The 21,754-nt window shown below is 38.6% G+C and overlaps 3 protein-coding genes across 16 annotated transcripts in view; all 3 read right to left on the bottom strand.

Moving 5' to 3' along the window:
• pdzrn4 (PDZ domain containing ring finger 4) overlaps positions 1-3,817 on the bottom strand; it is a 56,211-nt gene extending 52,394 nt beyond the window's left edge. The window contains exon 1 of the mRNA XM_079624049.1: positions 3,666-3,817. The gene's annotated coding sequence lies outside the window, so the exon portion shown is untranslated. The remainder of the gene's footprint in view (positions 1-3,665) is intronic.
• Positions 3,818-4,078: 261 nt separating this feature from the next.
• On the bottom strand, positions 4,079-15,071 carry cntn1b (contactin 1b). The gene is made up of 24 exons (XM_079622390.1): positions 14,883-15,071; positions 13,397-13,480; positions 12,892-12,933; positions 12,616-12,742; positions 12,292-12,473; positions 12,085-12,180; positions 11,778-11,984; positions 11,560-11,659; positions 11,110-11,291; positions 10,266-10,390; positions 10,035-10,152; positions 9,740-9,890; positions 9,501-9,628; positions 8,923-9,095; positions 8,621-8,744; positions 7,857-8,024; positions 7,434-7,583; positions 7,209-7,279; positions 6,879-7,110; positions 6,305-6,417; positions 6,043-6,232; positions 5,819-5,934; positions 5,202-5,358; positions 4,079-4,964 (listed from the first exon to the last, which is right to left on the bottom strand). The coding sequence occupies exons 2-24, from the start codon at positions 13,449-13,451 to the stop codon at positions 4,882-4,884; spliced, it is 3,090 nt and encodes a 1,029-aa protein (XP_079478516.1). The 5' UTR covers positions 13,452-13,480; positions 14,883-15,071; the 3' UTR covers positions 4,079-4,881.
• Positions 15,072-15,988: 917 nt separating this feature from the next.
• The window catches only part of nrcama (neuronal cell adhesion molecule a), a 48,360-nt gene continuing 42,594 nt past the window's right edge, over positions 15,989-21,754 (bottom strand). For 9 of the 14 annotated variants that reach the window (XM_079624495.1, XM_079624502.1, XM_079624505.1 and 6 more), the window contains 4 exons: positions 21,070-21,225; positions 20,419-20,550; positions 20,157-20,235; positions 15,994-18,771 (listed from right to left, as the gene is read on the bottom strand). In XM_079624495.1, coding sequence (XP_079480621.1) covers positions 18,537-18,771; positions 20,157-20,235; positions 20,419-20,550; positions 21,070-21,225 — 602 coding nt within the window. In that variant the 3' untranslated portion in view covers positions 15,994-18,536. Of the gene's footprint in view, positions 18,772-19,331; positions 20,027-20,156; positions 20,236-20,418; positions 20,551-21,069; positions 21,226-21,754 lie in introns of those variants that run through there. The other 5 variants (XM_079624497.1, XM_079624499.1, XM_079624498.1 and 2 more) reach the window with 2 other exon arrangements.

Raw genomic sequence — 21,754 nt, 5'->3', positions numbered from 1 at the left:
AGTTGCATATAGAAAACAGAGTGAATTTCATGCCAACTTTACAACAATTCTAGGTTCACTTATTTTTCAATGTCCACGAAAGGTAAACTCCATTTTTTACATTTCTACATTTATTATTCAAAAATACAAAACACTCAACAATGTGAATACACCTCTTATATAATAGCCATGATTTTCATTTCAGAACTTTGACATTTACGTAATGACCATAGAATGAATGACCCTTGAAGAACCTCATGACCATTCCAAACAAAGTCTTTTAAAATATCAGATAATTTGACCTGACATGGAAGGTTAGTTCAGGTTATAAAATGTCACATGCGACAACCACCCTGAATGTTTTTTGTTTTACTATTTGATGGAGGATTGCATGGAAACCAACAGCATACACTGTAGCTAAACTTGTTATAAACCCATATAACTCCAAAGCACTGCATAAGGCATGACTATCACTGTAACACACACTTTAGCTCATCTTGTGCGCAGTGATGAACACGAGTGACATCTCCTCTGTCGATCTGTCTCCCTCACAAGCTGCTCTCAGATTGTCAGGCCTGTCATTTTGCTTCCTGTCACTGTAGGCGAGTGATGGCAATTCCTGTGCCTTGAGTTTACAGTACACCCCCTTCTCGCCTCTCCTTCTCTGTGATGGAGTGGCTTTTAATAAGGTAAAATACTGCTGTAGAGAAGACTGCAGGAATTATCTGACAGGAAACGCTCACGTCCAAACACACAGTTTTGACATTTTAGACAAATTCAAGCTCAGTAATTCCAACAGGGTGCGAAAAAGATTTCTTCCACCCAAACCTCTCCAAGGAATAGTTCACCCAAAAGGTTTTTTTTTATCTTCATGAAAGCACGAATAAAGGGACAAATGACTAAATTAATTTCTATTTATACCTTAATACATTTATTGTGCCATACTGCTCATACAAATACATATCTGAGCCTCCTGGAATCAAAATCTGACCACAGAATACAAAACAGACGGATTCACTTTAATGCTTTTAAGTCTACCAGTCTGTATCCATCCTCAAAACGAATTCTAGGGTTGGATTTTTGAGAACATCATTCTGTTCCCAGCATGGCATGAACAGACCTGCACTGTGTTAGACCGGCCTCAGAGATGCATCTGAACACACACACATGGCATCAGACAGATTGAGAGTGTGAGAGTGTTGGTGACGGTGAGAGGTTACTAGATAAGAGGACAGTGACTCTCAACAATGACATACTGCACTATTTCATTGTCTCTCTCTCTTTGTCTCTCATATTCACCCTTTCCACTGAAATGGTGATGTTGATGCTCATATTAAGCCCAGTACATTATTACCTTTTTCCAGATGAATCAACTAAATGCCAATATTTTTTCCTGGCTCGCAACGCACCTTTCTTCATTGAAATGGGACTGAGACAAATTGGGTTTCCACAGCGCTATGTTTGTGGGAAAAGGGTAAAACATAAACATGAATTGAGGCTATCTTTGTCCATAACTATCACAAGCAAATCAAAATGAAATAAATTAAAACCAAATGGCATTTTGATGTGCCTTAACAGAGTATTAACTCAATCAAGTGCAGCCAGTTATCTGTGCTTGGCTGTTGATGCTTTAGGCTGGATATAATCAGTGGTTCAGAACTCATTTCAGAATTCTGGGTAATCCTTAATTACGCTGGGAGATGATGGTGTTGATTGCCATCCGCCTTGCCAAGCTTCGTGCAGGAGTGGAAAATTGTGATTTGGTAGGAAGAGCCAATGGAGGTAAAGGGTCTCGCAGCAGGCGAATACAGGCAAAGTGCTGACAAGCCAGAGAAAAAGATTTGAAGAGCAATATCTGACTGAGCACACACACAAAAAAACTCAATATTTTCTCTAAAGGAGGCGAGCTTCAATTGTGGGCCGTAAAACGCAATCGATCACCTCTGTAGAGTCACGAGTTAAATGAATTTATACAACACATTTGGTTCTCCGAAGGCTTCATTTTCAGATCTGCCTGTTCGTTGCATTAAGGGTGAGAAATGCTGTTAGATGATCCTAAACAAGATGTCACGAACAAGCAGATCAGCATGTGATATGTTGAAGTCGAGGCACAGATGAACACGTAGCGCTTCTTTACTGTGCAAACAATCCAATAAAAACGTCGGCACAACCAGCAATTACGTACATATATGACACCCCCTGCCAAACCAATAAAACTACAGGGGGTTTGACAAGCGCCGTAACGCTTTGGTGTGTATTATGAATGACAATCCACATCAAACCGGCCCAGGAGGGTTGTATAAGTCATACATGTCCTCACCGAGACCCCGCTGAACCCTGAGATTCAGCGGCCCACTTCTCGAAAAGTGCTTGCCGCTGCACCGCAGGTCCTGCCACACACATACAGTGATTTATGATCGTCTGTCAGAGCTAATACGGCCTATTTTACATGCTCCCAACCAAGCAAAAGAAGAGCCAGACTCATCCGCCAGTGCTCCCATTCTGCCTTTCTGCCACAATGGCGTCCCTAAATAACAGACATCGCATGGCTGATGAAACATTGAACGTATGGAGCACAGATTCACACTTGATCTGAATAAAACGCATATGTAGGCGGACACAGAACTATCTGGAAGAGAAAAGGCATGCTTTAAATCTCAACTCTTGAGTCTTCCTGGTTTGTGACATCTTTATAACTCCTCAGCTACAAATTCAAATTCTGTGTTTTTGTATAATGGTGAGTTACAGTGCTGGGAATCTCACTAACTTTGAATTTTGTTCAGTGCAAGCAAGTCAATCAAAAAGTCTCAATGTAATCTCAATGCTGTCTTGAAGAAACAACTGAGATATGAACGAGATACATACAGTATGCACCCAGCCAACACAATCAATTCATATTAAACATCCACACAACTTGAACTTGCTTCTCTGGTAATGCACAAACACTATTCCTTACACATATTATATTCAAAAAGGACTTCCACAACCAAAACAACAACACCTCTGAATGATAAAACAGGATTAAACTAAACACACATATCCATCATCACACCACGTCAAGATGGCCGCGTGTGTGGTGTTGGAGGAGTTGTGTAAACCTGTGCTCTGTATGTCACTGCCAGAGCTGCTTCATTAAGAGGCCTAATGATGAAGTTTAATTAGTGGTTTATGAAGCAAGATTTGTATATGGACTATGAAGTGTTTGCAGGACTACACACACGTGATCATATGTACACAAAAACTAATCGATCTCTGTAATGCAGATTAACTGTATTTTATACTTAAACTATTACAATCATCTCCACAAATATATAGGCAAAATATGGCCCATTTTGAAGTAGCCTACATTTCATATTTACACAATTAGACGGGCTAGAAAGCATGTTTTATATTCTAGACATTATAATACAATTTAATTGCATACTATAAATAAGATGAATAAAATACCTACAGTAATACTGGAATATGATTCATTGTTCTGGCTCTATATTGTTCTACTGGTTATGTTATGCTGACATCTACTGGCTGAATCCGAACATCAAGGCAGTGAGTCTTTTGTTAAATGGCGGTAGGCTACATTTGAAATTATATATGTTATAATACAGGCTATAACATGTTTCAACATTTAACAGGTGTAAATAACACTTTTTCCCCAAAAAGAATGTGAGATAAACAGAAAAACTCACTAATTGCGATTCCAATGTTGAGTTGCTTTTATGGACTTATTGTTTGTCGAGTTTCAGTACATTTATAGGACGAGAAGGTAACATCGTACACGCGGTGTTCAGGCGTCCTCAAAAAGCCGGATGTAGCCTACAACTAATGGCCAGTAGAGGACGTTCATTTAATTAATTTAGACTGATTATGGATTCCTAAATCAATTGAAGTCTGTTGTTGACATTTTAAGAGACTAAATACGTTTTTTTACTAAATAAATTACACACATTCATTCCCAAACGTGAGTAATTAATTAAGAACTATCTTGCTAACAAGTTAGCAAACTAAATAGGGACTAAATACCAAGGATGTGTGTTTATATGCTTGAATAATCAGGCTGTTCAGTTCAGTTTAGGCAAGAACAAATAGCAATTTGCAATTTAACATAAAGTGAATTTTTTTTTTTATTTATTATTATTGTTTTATGAACAAATAAACTTGAGACATTTTAAGTGTTTAAAGCTGTCTTGCTAATTGTTACATATAGGCCTGATTTATCAGACATACACAATAGTTCTCACAACAAAAGATTTGTGTCTCTGATTTAAAAAACGTGCCTAAGAGTAACTATGGTGTTTAGGTAAATAAAAAAAATAAAAAATGTAAGCATATCAGCATAATTAAACCATTTGTTGTTTTCAGATAGAAACTTTAATGGTAGGATTTTAACAGGGTTATGAAATATAGTAGTTTCAATCACATTTATGAGGTGAATCACATTTATTTAGGAAGACAAAGTGATGAAAAAAAGCAATTTGTTTAATGTTTTCAATGTTTACTGATATACAGATGAAAATTGCAGTGTTAATGTTTAGCAAAATAGTAGCATGATACTAAGAAAGTCACTTTAAAATCAAACAGTGACAAACGCAGTGCATCTGCTTGCATTGAAACAAATGACCAACAAAACATGTTCTGTAATAAATATGTCTTATGAATAACTGATGGAAAGTCATCAAAAAATTTACCCTATCCTGATTCTATATTTATTTTACAACACCATTTCATTAGTTGATTGTGGGCATTTTGTAAGGCAAATCAAGAGGGTAAATACAAACTATTTTTTATATTTTACACTCCCAAACAAACTTTATCTTCACCATGAAAAACATCCCTGTAAGGAAATGCACTCAGACTACATTAGGATTGTTTTTCAGAAGTCGATTTTGTTGTCTTGTTGTTTGCCTACAGGCCTAAATTCATCCAGCCCAGAGCCAACAGCAAGACAGAGGCAACACTGAGAGATTCAGCACCCAGAGCTGCTTTACCTGAACACAATACAAAACAATAATAAGAAAGACAAGTATAACGGTTAGATCTGTGTAACTGTGTCAGTCTGAAAATACAGAAAAGGATAAGACTATATATGAGAGGGATTTCCAATCTTGAAGTGAAAAATTATGTTGAGCTTGAACCATCATCAAACATTGGGGTAGGAAAATTATGAATGAGGTTGATAATTTTTTAAAAATCATCCTTATTGATTAGTGAAAGGAAGTATTCACCTTGTACTCTGATCTGTGATATGGGTCCATCACCTCCCTCACAGCGGGCTCGGACCTCTATGAGATAATCGCCGGTCTCCGGCATGGGAAAGTCGATGTAGTGCCTGCCGGTGGTGTAAAGCTTCCCATAACGCTCTCCTTCCTTTCGGAACAAAATCTGAAAGAAAGATACAAATGGTTACAATATTTCTAAAGTATCAATACACACAACAAAATAAGTGAAAATTAAATAAAATAAAAAAATATAAAGGATAAACTAAAATAACGGCATTAAAATAAGGTTCCGGTAATAAATATATATATATTTTTAATTGTATAAATGATAAATTGAAATAAGATTCCATAGATTCCCAAAGTATAAAGGATGAAATAAAATAAAATACATTAAAATAAGGTTCCAGGAATAAAATAGAACAAAATAAAAAATAGAAAAAAGGATGAATAAAAATAAAGGCAATAAAATAAGGTTCCAGAAAAAACTAAATAATAAATCAAATAAATTATGAATTGAAATAAAGATATTAAAATAAGGTTCTAGTAATAAAATAAAACAAACATTAAGATTAACAAGACATTAATGTGTCAACAGAATACTAGGTAAAATATAACCGACTCACCTTGTAACCCTCCACATAGGACTCATTCCAGTAGTTATAGATGTGATCCCAATACAGATAGAGCCATTTGCGTGTAAAGCTGACATATTTGTATACTCTCAAATTACGACTTGGAGCTGGGAAGACAATATACATATATTATCAGTACATTTAAGCTCTCGTTTCAAATGTAAGGCCTGTATAAGCCCATGATGGGCAAGTAATGTGAAGTGCAAATCTCTTACGGGGTCTCCTGGTGAACATTTCACAGTGCTCGCTGGGCGGTCCGAGCCCGGCTCCGTTGAACGCTCGCACCTCTATGAGGTAATGAGAGTCAGGCCGCATGTTCTCCAGGCGCGTTTGGTTAATCATTCTATGCACAATGACTCTCGAGGCAGCAGCCTCATTATCATCGTACTTTCTCCAGTAACGAATCTAGACACCAAATGAAGAGACACGAGGATCAAACCTTCATGATTATTTTCTATTATTCCACTTAGGACTCACCTGGTATCCGTCGACCCACTTTGGCGGTGCCTGGTAGACTGGTAACCACCAGACCAAAGCCTCTGTAGAGGTGACCTGGCGGGCGTAGACGTCTAATGGAGCTTCAGTCGGTGCTGAGAGAGATATTACAGGTGTTAAAGGTGCGGTGTGTAAAATTTAAGAGGATCTATTGTCAGAAATGCATTATAATATACATAACTATGTTTTGAGTGGTGAATAAAGACCTTACAAAATGAACCGTTATGTTTTTATTACCTTAGAATGAGCCATTTCTATCTACATAAACCACGGGTCCTCTTACATGGTAAGTCGCCATTTTGCGCCGCCTTGTTTCTACTGTAGCCCTAAACGGACAAACTTCTCTACAGAGTGCGTTGCTTGACTGGCTACTCTCTGCTGTCTCAAACGACGACATGTTTGTCCTGGTTTGGCCACCGTAGCTTTTTCGAAAGGGGGGTGGGCTCACCCCTCGGTTCAAAATTGGTTGCTAGATGCCACTAAAATCTACACACTGCACCTTTAAAGCAAGTAATTTATGAGCAAATACGAGGCGGATACCATCAAACCTTCTCACCTAGGCGTGGCGAGAAGACCACTGCTATAAGACTTGGGGGTCCTTCTCCTTTGCTGTTGAAGGTGCTCACTTTGACCTGTATCTCTGTGTCTGGGGTCATGCTCTCTTTGTAGACGTAGCGTCTCGTCTCGGGATCCTCCATGATTGACCATTTCCACTCTTTATCCTCATGCGGCTTGAACGCCACCGCGTAGCCAAATTTTTTACCAAAGAAGAACTGAGGTTTCACAGGCTGCAATGGAATCAAGGACATGAGGGACACATCAGAAATTTGCCACTGAACACTAATCGACATATATAGCATAGATACTGCAGCATATGAACACGTACAGTCCAGGTCACGATTAGCTCTCCGGTTATTCCCACCTGACCAATGACGTCAGAAGGAGCTACTGTAGGTACTGAGATAAGAGAAAGCCTGAGTGAGTCTATGTGCCTCACAGAACTGATTTTACTAAACACTTATATATCTATATTATATTAAATTTTAAGTTTTTTGTAAATAAAATATTGCAATAAAATATTGAAAGCTGTACTCTTTATAAATAAACTCACCGGCATCCCATGTCTTGATTTTAATTGACGGACGGCTGTTTTCCCCAGCTCCAAATTCATTGATGGCATAAACACGGAATTCATATTGCATCCAGGGGTAAAGGTCAACGACGGTTGCTGACTCTGTAGATCCATCCAAAAACACAGGAGCTGGGAAAACAACATTGGTTCACTCTTTGTTCTTATCAAGTTTAGAACATCACAAGAGCAAAACACACTAAGATCACATTAAGACTACATTACGGTCTTCACAAGATCTTCTCAAATGTGACAGAAAAAGTCAAATCGAATGAACTATATTCTAAACAGAATGCATTGCAAATACTTACAAAGAACTTCCATTCTGTATTGTTTTACTGTTTACTAAGAACATTTGTCGGAAATGTTTAAGATATGCGTTTTGTCTCCCTCTAGTGGACTCACAAGTGGATGCAGTTTTCCAGTCCTCTGGATCCAGGGCATAAAAGTCTAGTGTTTGCACAACATGCTGGATGAGGGGACTGCCATGGTCTGATCCCAGACACCATCGCAGTTTTACTGACGTGACTCCAATCTCTTCCACGCGGAGGCCACCCGGAGGACCAGGCAAACCTGAAGCGAAAACGGTCGATATTCGCGACAATTTTATGATGGTCTATTTGATGAAAATAATAATGCAATAATGCAAACACTTAGTTGTTAAGCAGATAAACAATCACCTCATTGTTTTTAAAGAGGCCATATTTGATTATTTTACAAAGTCTCAACCGAAGAGGAAAAGTTCTTTAGTGTTGCTTTAAAACTGGATTTGGGGTGTAAAAAACAACATCTCTTGGACATGGCGACAACACACTACTAAAGCAACTCAACCAGGCCTCACTCCCTTTTTATTGTGCAAACCTTGGGCGGGAATTATTTAAATGAGGAATATTGTGACACGTACATTCCCGGAAGAAACCTCAAGACTACAAATCGAGGTGTTTCAGGGAGTTCAGAAACAGTGCACACATAATATAGAGAATAACTCCCTTTGGAATGGGCTTTGTGCTTTGTAGCTTTGCAGACCTTTTCATGCTCAAACAGCAACATTACACACTAAAGAAAGTTGAAAATGTAGAAAAGAATAATAGGTCCTCTTTAACATTTATCTTCACATTTTTAATCATATGCACATATCATAAGCTACGGACACACTTGAAATCACCAACCTTTAACAAAAACTTCAGCTTCCGCGGTGGCGTTGTCCACTATAGTCTGAGCTGTGCAGATATAGTGTCCAGCATGCCTCACCTGAATATTCTTGATCAGCAGGTCTCCACTGTCCTCATGACCCTGCGAAAACACACACACACACACACACACACACACACACACACACACACACACACACACACACACACACACACACACACACACACACACACACACACACACACACACACACACAAACAATGAATGTCCTCCTGTATTTCCCATCAACAGAACTCGTGGGATTCTTGCCTCTACTCACCATGAGCTGCTCGTAGTGTTCAAAGTCTGTGTAGAAGTTGATGACGTAGGAATCGACAGTCCAGATGAAGGTGATGTCCAGGCTGGGGTCATGTGATGCAGAGCACTGGAGAACTCTACTGTCACCAACAACTGCCTCGGTGTCTGATGGAGCCTCAGTAATCTTGGTGGCCTCTGAGAAATTAAATAGACGCAAATGCATACACCTCATATATTAATTGAGAGGCTATATGGAATATCGATAAAAGTTAAAAACATTTAAAAGGAATATTTACTAAAGTGACCAGTCACAAAGTCCTATGATAAATACTAATAGATTTAGATCTACATGCACTATTCAGCCCATAATAATTATATTTATAATATAATCTAAATTAATTTCAGCAAATTATGTTAGAATTATATCGTTAATTAATTATGGTAACATTTTTATTAAATAACTACACTCAAGACTACATTTAGGTGGGCATAGTTTTTCCTTAATTCATAAAATAAAACAATCAAATCAAATAAAACAATAAAATAAAATTATTACACAAATAAATGAGTTTAGGTGAGGAGATTTGAATTCTGTCTGACCGGTGATAGTGAGGGTCCCTGTGCTGTTGGATTTGCCGCGGTCATTCTCAGCGTAACAGGTGTACGACCCCTCATCACTTTTTGTTGCGTTCAGAATCTCCAGACTTCCATCATCCCAAATTAACATCCTGAAAAATAAGGATGAAAAGAGATGATGATGATGATGATAACTGTGGCTAAGCTTCTCATCACGATTTACCTGTAAGTAAATGCATGCATTTTAACATGGACTGACTAACCGTGAAGAGTTGGTCAGTGACTCTGATCCTCGTTTCCAGATGAACCTGGGTTTCGGAGCAGCACGGGGGTTGCACTCTATGACCACACGTCCATTTTCAGCCCCTAGCAGAACCTTCTTCACTGGATTATAAATGAATGTTGGTGCGCAGGCTGTGAAGAGACCATTGGAGACACTCAACCTTCATATATAATGCCTTTTTTAAATACACCTTCAGAAAAGTGCAGCTATTTCTATTGTTCTATGTAAACTACTACTTCAGAAGCATGACAGTAAAGAAGTATTTAAAAGCTTACAGACGACCCGAAGCTCTGCGCTGGCATAGATGGTCCCCCATTCGTTCTCAGCAACGCACTGATACATGCCTGAATCCTCAAACGTGAGGCTGGAGAACTTCAGCTCCCCTTTGCCGTACTGGAGATCAGGAAAAATGTAGCAGAACACACAGGATTACCTGACATAAAACATACTGAACAACTCGAAGTTCTCATATGGGTTTTCCACAGCGTATAAAACAGGGTATTAACCGAATAGCCATCCTTCAGCCAGCGTATCCATGGTTGGGGCTTCCCCACGGCAACACATCTGAGAGTGAGCTCACTACCAACATCTTTCTCTGTGTCATTGATGTGCTCAGCCCACTCTGGAGCACCTGAGGAAACAATTTAATATAATATAATTAGTTCTGTCAAATCGATTCAAAATAATCGATTAATCACAATTAATCGCATCTGACATAACATATAATATGTGTATATACACATACATACGCACACACAAACACATGCGTATTATGCGATTATTTATTTTGACAGCACTTTCTAATATAACATAATCTAAAATAATATTAGTTCTGTCAAATCGATTAATCACGATTAATCGCATCTAACATATATGTACTATGTGTGTATGTATGTATATACATTAAATATATATATATATATATACACACTGTATGTGTGTGTGTGTGTGTGTGTGTGTGTGTGTGTGTGTGTGTGTGTGTGTGTGTGTGTGTGTGTGTGTGTGTGTGTGTGTGTGTGTGTGTACAAACTTTTGTTAGATGTGATTATCGTTTTGACAGCACTTTACAATATAATATAATACAATATTATTAGTTTTATCAAATCGATTAAAAATTGCATCTAACATATATATATAATGTGTGTGTGTATATATATATACACACATACACTCACACACACACACGCGCATATAAATATACAAACTGTTGTTAGATGCGATTAATCGCGATTTATCGATGTGGCAATAATATAATATAATATAATTAAATGCTGTCTGTAGTTGTATAAAAGACGTGTTTATCCACCAAATGCATAAATCAGAGTCTGTTGAATTTTGAGCTTGTGTTACCCTCCACATAGAGCCACTGTCGATACCAGTCCATTCCCTTAACGTTGAGCGTCTCACACTCGTAGCTGCCCTCGTCCTCGTACTGGACATTAAGCAGGTGCAGTAAAGCTCCATTCATGCTGACCTCATAGTTGGGCGGGAGATCAGCGTCTAACTTCCTCCAGCGGATATGTGGGAGAGGACTTAAAGGTATAAAGATTGAGTTTATATGGTTAGAAACAACCCGAACAACGAGCGAAGAACAAATCTAATGCTATTGTGCGAGTAACAATGCTTCATTAACAAAAAAGTACTATGGTATTACAATGTTTTTAGGACATGATTATTGATATTCTTTGAAATACTGTTAATACTATAGTGTGTTCCTTCAGAACCATTGTAATGTAATATGAAAGTACCATGGTATCACCGTTCAGACTATATGAACAGCATCCGCATTTGTTGACTCACTTTCCGAGGGCAAAGCACTCCAGAGTGATGTTCTGCGCCACCAAAGCGTAAGTCTTGGGAAATTTCACACGGATATCAGCAGGATATCGCTTCACCTCCTCTGTGTAAAGGGCAGAGATGAAAAGCTAGGTCATAATCGACCTTTAGAAACAACAGTGCTCTCAGTAAGGCAATTATGAGTCAAATCTTGGTATTGTGGGTTATGAGAAAGCACTCACTCTCTATTTGTGGAATCAGAGGAATCGGCATGCTGAAAACACTCTTGCCGATGGTGGGACTTGAAACAAAACAAGAATAATTCCCGACGTCTGACGCCTCGACTTTAGCGATGTACAGATTCCCGGTGGTCTGAGACACGAAACGCCTCTGGTCCGGGAGGATGAAGTTGGGGAAGTCGTTATAGATCCAGCGGAACATCACTTCACCTGGGAGACAAACAAAACAATTGACAGAAATGAGATTTGAGTTGCTGGAAGGCAAGTGGACATGAATCATCTTTTTTTTAGTCATCTGTATGCGTCTTACTTGGATATCGAGAGGGAGGAGAACACAGCAGGACGGCCCCCTGTCCCTCCTTAACATTCACCGGCTCTCTCTCATCTGTAGGGAACTGGTTCAGGTCTGCGGCCCGGAAAATATAAAAAAATGAACTGAGGAGAGGATATGACAAAAGAGACATCTGGTGACAGTTCACAGCCTTTACGAACATAACAAGTCCTGTCCGTCACATACATCCAAATTTGACGGAGGCCTCTTTGCTGATGACGGTGCCGTAGACGTTCTTGGCCACACACACATATTTCCCAGCATGCTTGCTCTTTTCTGGGTTGGTGATGAGCAGGTTTCCTCCCACCAGGCTAAAGTGCTCATCAGGCTGTTCCATTAGTTTAATTTCCCAGTTGTTTAACCACCATCTGTGAAATACAGGCTTTCATTAATGACCTTTTTCTCAAAGATTCTTCTCGCAAGTGATAAACACCTCTCTGCAAAAGAGATTTCCCCATACAGACAGAGGTCACGACAAACAAAGCTCGGGATCAGGAAAGAAAACATTACTTGATGATGGCCGGTGGGTTGGCTCGCACTCTGCAATTCATGGAGATTTTGTTCTCTGGTGAATCCTCTGCGTACACGGTGTCTAGAGGCTCCTCCTCAAATATAGGGCCAAAGCCTGTGGCCTCCTCTGATGGACATGACATGAGCCAGCATTACACTCAATCTACAAAAACCCAACCTAAACCTAACTAACAGCAATGTGGTAAAAACATCAACACTTAATGCTATGTTTATAGTCAAGTTTGGCGGACTTGTAAGTGAAAGTAAAAGACTTACTGTCAAAGATTCTGGGTTCAAATATCCTGGGTTTAATTGCAGCTGGAGTGGGAAGAAAACAAATCAAAATGATTTTAATTTGACTTCATTTACTTGGACAGCAAGGGAGACGATCATACTGTAGATGTAATTTAAAAGGTAATTCATTTTGTACAAATTCAGGTGAATCACACAAACATACACATAATTTGGTATGTTTTCTTCATGGGGATTATTGACTGCATCAACTGCACTTTGGATATAGGCAAAATTTAAAAGAGTACATAAAAAATCTTGTTGATTTTACATAAAGTTCATTCTCATGACTACGGAGTACGGACTAATCCTCACCGAAACTATAAGCACTTTTTTTTTTTTTTTGAGATAAGAATACACTTTATATCTAGTTTAACGTCATTTTATACGTTTGAAGACATTCCTATAATTTGGATAAATTATTGGCATAATTCTGTTGCTACAATTTAGCCAAGTAAACACACACACAAACACACACTCAGTTCCTCACCGGCCGTTAAGAAGAAGTAAGAGAGAACACACAGAAACATGGCTGGGGCCACCATCTTGTCGATGTGACAGTTAAAACCCAGGCCTGAGAAAGAGAGAGAAAGAGAGAGAGTGTGTGAGGAGGGTGAAGTGCTGTGTGGCTGTCTTGCTCTGATGTAGCAGGCTATAGCAGATTGTGTTCAAAATGTAAAAATATGAGCAAGTTATCACAGCCTACCACCATAACAGTGAATCAGCAAACTGCCTCCTCTATTTCACATACACATAAGCGCATTTGAACACATGAAGCAAAGGTAAGTCTTGGTATACACACATATTGTAATGCAGTTCTAAGAATGATAATGCAATCTCCTTGATAACGCATGCAAGCATCTCTTTATCTGATGTTGCTGCACTTTTACACATTAACCATTGCAGAAGGTTAGAAAGGACATTTTTTTGTCTGCCTTGTAGCTATGACGTGTCTATTCATTATGCATCTCAAGAAGCTGCAAAGACTCTCACACACACATACAATTTCATCCTTGAGCATACTTGTCTGTCTGCATGTTTGGCCATCCAGCTCTCAAACTGCTCATAAAAGAGTCCTTGTAGCAAGTTATGCACATGTTGTCTACTTCTATCCATGGTATTTTCACCAATCTCTTCTAATCTCATTGCATCCTCTGATCTGCTGTCTGCTCTGGTCCTGCACACTGGGATTTAGGTCACTGCGTGCCTGTAATCTCATTCTAAGGGAGTGGCAGTAAAAAAAAATCTAGCAGCTGCCTGATTCCAAAATATCTTTAAACACAATTAAATGCTTTACATTTTAATTTAACAGAGCAATACAAATGATGCCTGATGTCACTGGCCCTTCCCTCACTATTTTTTGCAAAACTATTATGCAGTGAATTATGAATGAATGATAATGCCAAAGTATTATTAAATGTATATGCAAGCCCTAATAAATCTAATAACTGCGTCATGGATTATAATTGATAACTATTTAGCGCCGCCCTCCGACATAACACTGTCATTACAATCTATCTTTATTTGTTACCAGGAAACCAAGGACTAACTTCTGTCCCGTTTAAACTTTACACAAGTAAATATCATGTAATTAACTCGCATCACAGCTTGTTTCAGCAGAACAATTAGAAAATGTATCAGTATTTAAAAAAAAAAAAAAACATTATTTTACAATCATTTGTAGCCTATGAATCCACGCCTTTTATTTATTAATTTTTTTTGTTTTCATTTGTAATTTAATTTTAATATTTAGGCTATTCTTATTTTATTGTCTATTTTATTTATGTATTTTTAATGTTAAACGGATGACATAAACCGGACTCATCCACCCTGTTCTTCTGCATTGCGGTATTCCCAAACTGCGCGAACACCTCCATCCAGACTTTAGCATGCAGTATAAACTCCTGAAGGTCACAGACGGATCATATTTTCACCAGAATATCCTATACATATCATTATATCAGCAGCAAACTTACCGGAAGAATGTGTTAAATCCTTCGTCAAACCCACAGAGCTGGATCAGAACCACCGCATCGTCCCGCAGCCCAGCGGGGAGACAGACAGACACATGGCCCGCGCGCGCCAGCCTGCTATTGGATGAGAGCGGAAACTGCGCATGCCAGGACTGATGCTCTCGGAGTCCATGTGCTGCTGCAGTGGGTCTCAAACTGATGGTCAAGGTGATTTTGAGGCATTTGCGAATGATTCAGAATGTATATGGACTAAGATATTTGGTGATTTAAGGAGGCTTATCCACACACATCTGTTCAAATCCAATGGATTAAATTCTTACACACAGGGGGAGGGAGAGAAATAGATTTTTGTTGTTTATATGGTGTAACATCAATACAGGGAGGAACGTTATGCCACTATATATATATAGCCTATATGTAATATAGGCTGTACACACACACACACACACACACACACATACAGTATTTCTATAAATTCAAATCCAAGAGAATCAATCCAATCGGATTAGGAGGCCAAAAGGCTGATAAAACCTGAAAGTGTAATGTAACATTTAGGGAACAATGTGGTACGTTGAGCTACTGTTTGCTTAAGTTGTCCTACTTACTAATGTATCTAATTATATATTGCAGGATTTTCTGCTATATTGTTAGGCCATAGAAACATGAATTTTTTTCTCAGTCAATAAGAGAATTGAACCTGCCCCACCTTAAGAGGTAACTGCGTCAGGTGGTAAGTTGGGTCATTGGAGGTCAATTTTCATTTGAAATAAAAATATGAACAAAAATGAGCTTATACAAAAATGCATTATGCACATTTTGATGCACAATATTAAAAGTTTAAAAAAAGTATATATATAAATAAATATTAATAACATATCATGAATAAATGAATAATAAAACAACCATGAGAAAGTTTAATATTATTTAATTAGGCTAAATCAAAAGAAGAATTTTTTTTTTTTAAGTAAAGAATGTTTACAAAAAAAATACAAAAAGAGAAAAGGCTTTAGCTTTTGCCATTTTTTTCTTATTTGTGAAGTCACTGTGAATAAATGTCTTTGGCTAAGATAATTATTGTGAACAAGGAATAAAATCAAAAACAGACAGATGGTAGTGAAATCCGGAAACCAACATTTATTTTAATTCTTTTATATACAAAATATTTTTTTTGTTTTGCGATTATATTATAGAGTAAACCATTTCACAGCCTTTCATGCTTTAATTTCATGTAGCTTTAACATTAACCAGAATATTATTTCACACACTACGTTTCATCCGTCTTTGCCCCCTCCGACATAAACACATCAAAAGATTCTGCACCCACAGCAGTGCAATCCGGCCTCCTTCTTTGGGGATGCGTCCATTTCTTCTCTTATTTTTCCTACAGAAAAATGTCATAAGCTAGCTGGCCAAATAGAAAAGAAAACAACAGTGCCATTAAAAGAATAAGAGCTGATGCGTGTGTGTGAATTCAGGTGGGACACTGTGCGGTTTACTGCAGTGCTACCTTACAGTACGTATACTCAATCATCGGTTGTTCCCTGTTTTTCTCACTCATGGGGTTCAGGAAATGGGGGGGTCGTCACTTTACAACTGGGTTCCTTTCTTCACCCAAAGTGACTTACAGTACATACATAGCCGGGACAGTCCCTCTAGACGAGCATCCTGGGATTTTGCGTGATGGGCGTGATAGGATATCTCAGCAGCTTTCCCCTGCATCCTTTCATGTGTCTAAAATCATTTTGGCTGGATATTTACAAAGCAAATGTCATATCTATACATTAAAAAGCAGACAATTCCAAACTAAAAAACTTGATGCAAGTTATGACAAGCTAAATCATGAAAATCTAGGGCCTTGCCAAAAAACAGAGGCTCGCCCCATATATACAGTGCACAGACATCCTCAAACACACATTCACAGCCATCACACACACGCACTCAAACGCACACATGTACATATGCATGCCTGCATAAACCGCACATACTCCAGCCATATTTGACGGCAGCACCACTGCCGACCGTGTGTTCAGTGAAGCCCTGATTTCACTACACTCGACAGCTTGTAATACTTCATAACATGCAATAACATGGTTTAAAAAACAGTTACATGTGAGAATGTGTATATTTCTGCCTACTGGTGTCGCATATGTTGAGATTTTTCCAAGGACAGGCTACTGTAAATACCACAGTCGGATGTTTCCATCGCCTTTATGAGTTGCCATCAATGTGTCAGATCTGACCAATCAACAGCAGTTCACTCATTACAGAAAAGTGGCAGTATTAGCTGTCAATAAGGGGAATGAGATGCCCCTCACCCCAATTTGAGGTGATTTCAGTGGCAGCTGAGTATGTGACATCATTTCCTGAAGTCTTGCGGTCTTCAGTCAGCCCTGGACTTCGGTATCACTTGCAGTACTGATATAAAAGGACTCAAAGCGATGAGAGGGACTCGTTTTTTTGATTATAGAATAATGTTTTCTACCAAGGCACTAAGGAACCGTGCTGAGGGGCCTTCGTTGCATCCCATACTGTAAAACCACACCAAGGGCGGTGTGAATTCTGGCGCCCATCGCGGGGCTACGTGTGGCTACATGGCTGACTGGGGGGCTTTCCTTCACAAAAACCGTCCTGGGTGAAGTGAACCTTAACTCCTTAAGTCGGTCACTGACTTTTCTTCAAGGATAAAACATCGAAAGAGGTTCGCCGTGAATAAATATAAGGGTGCAAAATGAACCACGAAAGAACTGAAAAAGGACAAAACCACGTCTGCGTGCTTGTGTGTCAAAAACATGCTTCCTCATCCCTGATAACCAGTTTGTAAATTCTGTGATTTTTTCGTTTATTCGAAACTCCTGTCTGCCAAAAAGACGCCTAAGAACAGCTTTTACACGTATTACATACTTCACAACAATGCCCACAAAGACATTGGTGCCTGAAATGTGCATTATACCGATTTTAACACTGACGACAGAACGTAACAGGCATTAGCTGTGAAGCAAAAGTGGTATCAATACAGTCAGACGAGGTTCACTGTCTCCACAAAGCTGGCTAAAGGTGCGGTCACATTAGCGAAATTTTGGCGAAATTTCACATGCAAAAAGGTCCATTGAATATATGTGGCATGTGGCGAAATCTTCCTCCCTTACGCAAAATTCCCAAATTCCTAGTGAAATGACTGGTTTTCACCTGTGAAAATTCAGTGAACAACAGTAAATGTGACCACACCTTAATGCTAATTCGCAGAAGGCATGATGTCAATAACTGATTCCATGCGTGTCCAAGGTACAAGATGGTGTGATATAATGCCATCTGACAGTAAATAGGGCCATGTTAATAAAATAGTTTCTTATATATGTCAATTTATATATTCCTATGCACATATATTAATATATATGTATGCTTGCAATAAGATAATATGCTCATTACGTCTTAAAGTCATGTGATGTTCACTCTGACCAATCGCCGTGAAGCTAGGACTGGCCCTCTGCTTGCATTTTGCATAATTTCTCACTGCCTTACATTAGGGGAGTTTGTTTTATTTCTTTTTCTGTGTGATGTCAGGGGGTCACAGTGCAATAGAGAATGTTCTCCATAAGATGGTGTGACAAGGGGGAGGGGCGTTGGATGGGTCAAAGGTCACGAGGCGTATCCAGGTAGTCACACAAAGGAGTTCATGGCATTGACCGGGGAAGGAGCCTCCGAACTCTCGTTGCCCTCCGCCGTGTCTTTTTCCTTCTTCCCGCTGTACTGTCCGATGAACGAGCCGTCCTCGTTGAACTGGCCGTCTCCTCCCTCGCCGTAATCCACCAGGCTGTCGTCACTGTCGTCCTTCTTGACCGTGCCATTGGATGGGGTCCGGCTGCCCTTCAGGGGCTTGTGATCCTCCGTATCACTGATGTAAAGAGCAGAGACAAGGGGGAGGGGAGGATATTACAAACAGCACCATTTAAAACTAGATATTGGAGATTGTCCATTTCCAACATGCTGTTTAGTGCAGGTATTTTCACGACAGTCCATAAATGCGTCTCTCCTACATCCGGGAGGTAGTAGATGGTAATAACTGGTCATAACGTGCATTTGAAAGGGTAAGTTAGGGCACATTCATCATAATGCATGAACCACTTCTCTCAAAACAGAAAAAAACAAAACAGAAAATGACCATTGAGGATTTCTAAACAAATGCAGTAAAATAATCATATAAATGAAGTAAAATCACAATGAGCAATCAAAAAATACAAATAACTATGCACTTTTTTTTCCAGACTTGGTTGGATTTGGCTTGTCCATGAGATTTACAGCTATTCGTTTAATGATCTACTGTAACTAAGAGATGAATAATGGGGGAATGTATGCATGCAAGATTTGCAAAGCCCCTCTTACCTTTCTAAAGACCTGAACTCCCCCCAATATCAAAACACACAAGAGGAACAAATGAGACAGACTGACATGTTTGACAATGAGGTTATTACTTTGCAATAAAGACAATGTATGCAGTGACATTATACACAACAAATGATGGACTCGATGAACAGGACATGGAATGTTAATACAAAGACAAAAAAAACAAAAAAACATGACTGATGACTTCAATTGCAATTCTGATTTGGCATATTCATCAGAAGCTGAAATTGAATTGTAATGATTTAAGGGTCCGTTATATATAATTTAATTAATATATAATATTTATTTCAAATATTTGAATTTATGTCCTGTACTGTAAGCTGAGACCAATTCATCAGTCAGTTCCAATCATATCTACTGCATTGCAACAGCAATATGACAATATGACAATACATATTACTGGAAATTAACACAAATACAAAATAATAAATTAAAAAGAATAATAAATATCATCAATGACAATACATATTAATGATGACACAAAACAAAATCACACCAATAAATCCAGCATTAATGTAAATCAGGAAGGCAATTGACTTGACATTTAAAATGTGCTAAATAAATTAAAAAGTAAAATGAAGAACTGAAATAAAAATGTGTAAAATAAAACATATAGTACACAGCTTTGGTTAAGGATTGTTAAAACGTATGAAAAGGGTTGCTCCTGCTTTCCTCGAGCTGTTTGTGGAGGGGCCACAGATGTTTACATTCATCTCAGAGGAATGAAAAAATTACAGTCTGAATCCCTGAGCAAGAGAAGTAAGTTTGCTTTCAATGAGTCGTGAAACCACAACAAAATCACCAGTGCAATTGAAACATTTAGTTCTTATGATTGCTGTCTGTAGTGATATAAATAACTGTAGTTGTTCTCCTCACCTATACTCCCCAAATGTCCCATCATCCTCTTTCATGGGCTGGATCTCTGGGTCTTGATGGGCATCTTCTTTTTCTTTCACTATGTGATTGAAAAATCAACAAGTTGCATGGCATTAAAGTTTGGATTTTCATTCAAAATAGTTCACGTGGTCAAAGCCACAAAATCTTGTCGCATATTAGTGGTCTTAGAGGTTTTAGATTCAGCGTTTGTACCACATGGATGCGCTTTAATATCTCATATCAATTTTGTACATTCACTTACCCGGATATTTGCCTCCTTTGTTCCTCTTTATGAAGCAAACGATGAGGAGCACCAGGATCAGTAAAGCAATGGCACACATTAGCCCGATAAACCAGCCCTGCGTGGCAATGTCAACCTGGTTGCTGGTCATGGCTGCACATGCACACACAAAAGAGAGGAAGCAGATACAAAATGAACCAATTCTCAGTTTTCTTTCATTTGAAATGTTAATTTATCTCTCAAATCTCCCCCAACCCAAAAAAAAAATAATGTGTGTGTTATACAGTGTTATCAACAGTAAAACAGAAATGAACATGGGTTGAACATCTAAATCACATCAACAAAATCAGAAGTCTCATTTGTATGACGCTAACAAGAAATGGCCACCATGGATTTGAGGAAGTGCATTGTGCATTTAAAATGCTCTGAAGACCTCTGTAGGATGTAAAAAAAAGGAAGGAAAGAAAGAAAGAAGGAAGGAAGGAAGAAAAGATGGACAATTCTGGCATGCATCTACATTTCCATAAACCTGCCTGGACTCCAAGCATGTGTGATTTGTTAATATTCCAAACAAAAACTACAGGTGATGTCTGGGACTGAGACTGGACGGGGCTTCGCGGGTGAGTGACAGGTGAGGTGGATTCTGGCGGTCTACAGACATGCTCTCCTCACCTGGAACTGTAATCTCTGTAACCTCTGTACTGTGGACCGTTGCGTCTGAGTGGTCTTTGGCTACCAACCGAACCCTATAAGGCATCCCCGGCTTTAGTCCTCTAATCTGATATGTCCGAGTGCCATTTACAAACTCTGTTTTCCAGGGTTCATTACCTGGAGAGAAGGACCGATGGCAGGGGAGAGATTATTGCAAAACTAATTACTCCAAAAAAAAGTGTATTTAATTAATTGAATGTTCCAGTAGAATTTGTTCTTTAAAGGAATTGTTCAAAATCATGTTCTGTCATCATTTACTCACCCTCAAGTTGTTCCAAACCTGTACGAATTTCTTTCTTCTGCTGAACACAAAAGAAGATATTTTGAAGAATATGGGTAACCAAACAGTTGATGGACCTCGTTGACTTCCATAGTATAGATGTTTTTTTACTATGTAAGTCAATAGGGCCCATCAACTGCTTGGTTTCCGACATTCTTCAAAATATCTTCTTTTGTGTTCAGCATAAGACAGAAATTCAGACAGGTTTGGAACAACTTGAGGGTGAATAAATGATGACAGAATTTTCATTTTTGGGTCAACTACTCTAAGTTACTTGTAATTATAATCAGAAAAACAGAAGACATTTTTTATTTATTTATTTTTATGTATTTATGTTGTTTTAAAGCATAATAAAATGTTGAGTTA

Source organism: Phoxinus phoxinus, assembly GCF_949152265.1.
Source record: "Phoxinus phoxinus genome assembly, chromosome: 9".
NCBI classification, from domain to species: Eukaryota; Metazoa; Chordata; class Actinopteri; order Cypriniformes; family Leuciscidae; genus Phoxinus; species Phoxinus phoxinus.
Note: the sequence above shows the minus strand (reverse complement) of the source record. Positions and strands in the feature narration are given on the sequence as shown.

Coding starts and splice junctions, on each gene's coding strand:
- cntn1b (XM_079622390.1), bottom strand. CDS start 13,451: ATGGTGGCCCCAGCCATGTTTCTGTGTGTTCTCTCTTACTTCTTCTTA. Junction 12,743..12,891: donor TGAACCCAGAATCTTTGACA/GTAAGTCTTTTA, acceptor CATGTCCATCAG/AGGAGGCCACAGGCTTTGGC. Junction 9,891..10,034: donor CGCAGAGCTTCGGGTCGTCT/GTAAGCTTTTAA, acceptor GTCTCTTCACAG/CCTGCGCACCAACATTCATT.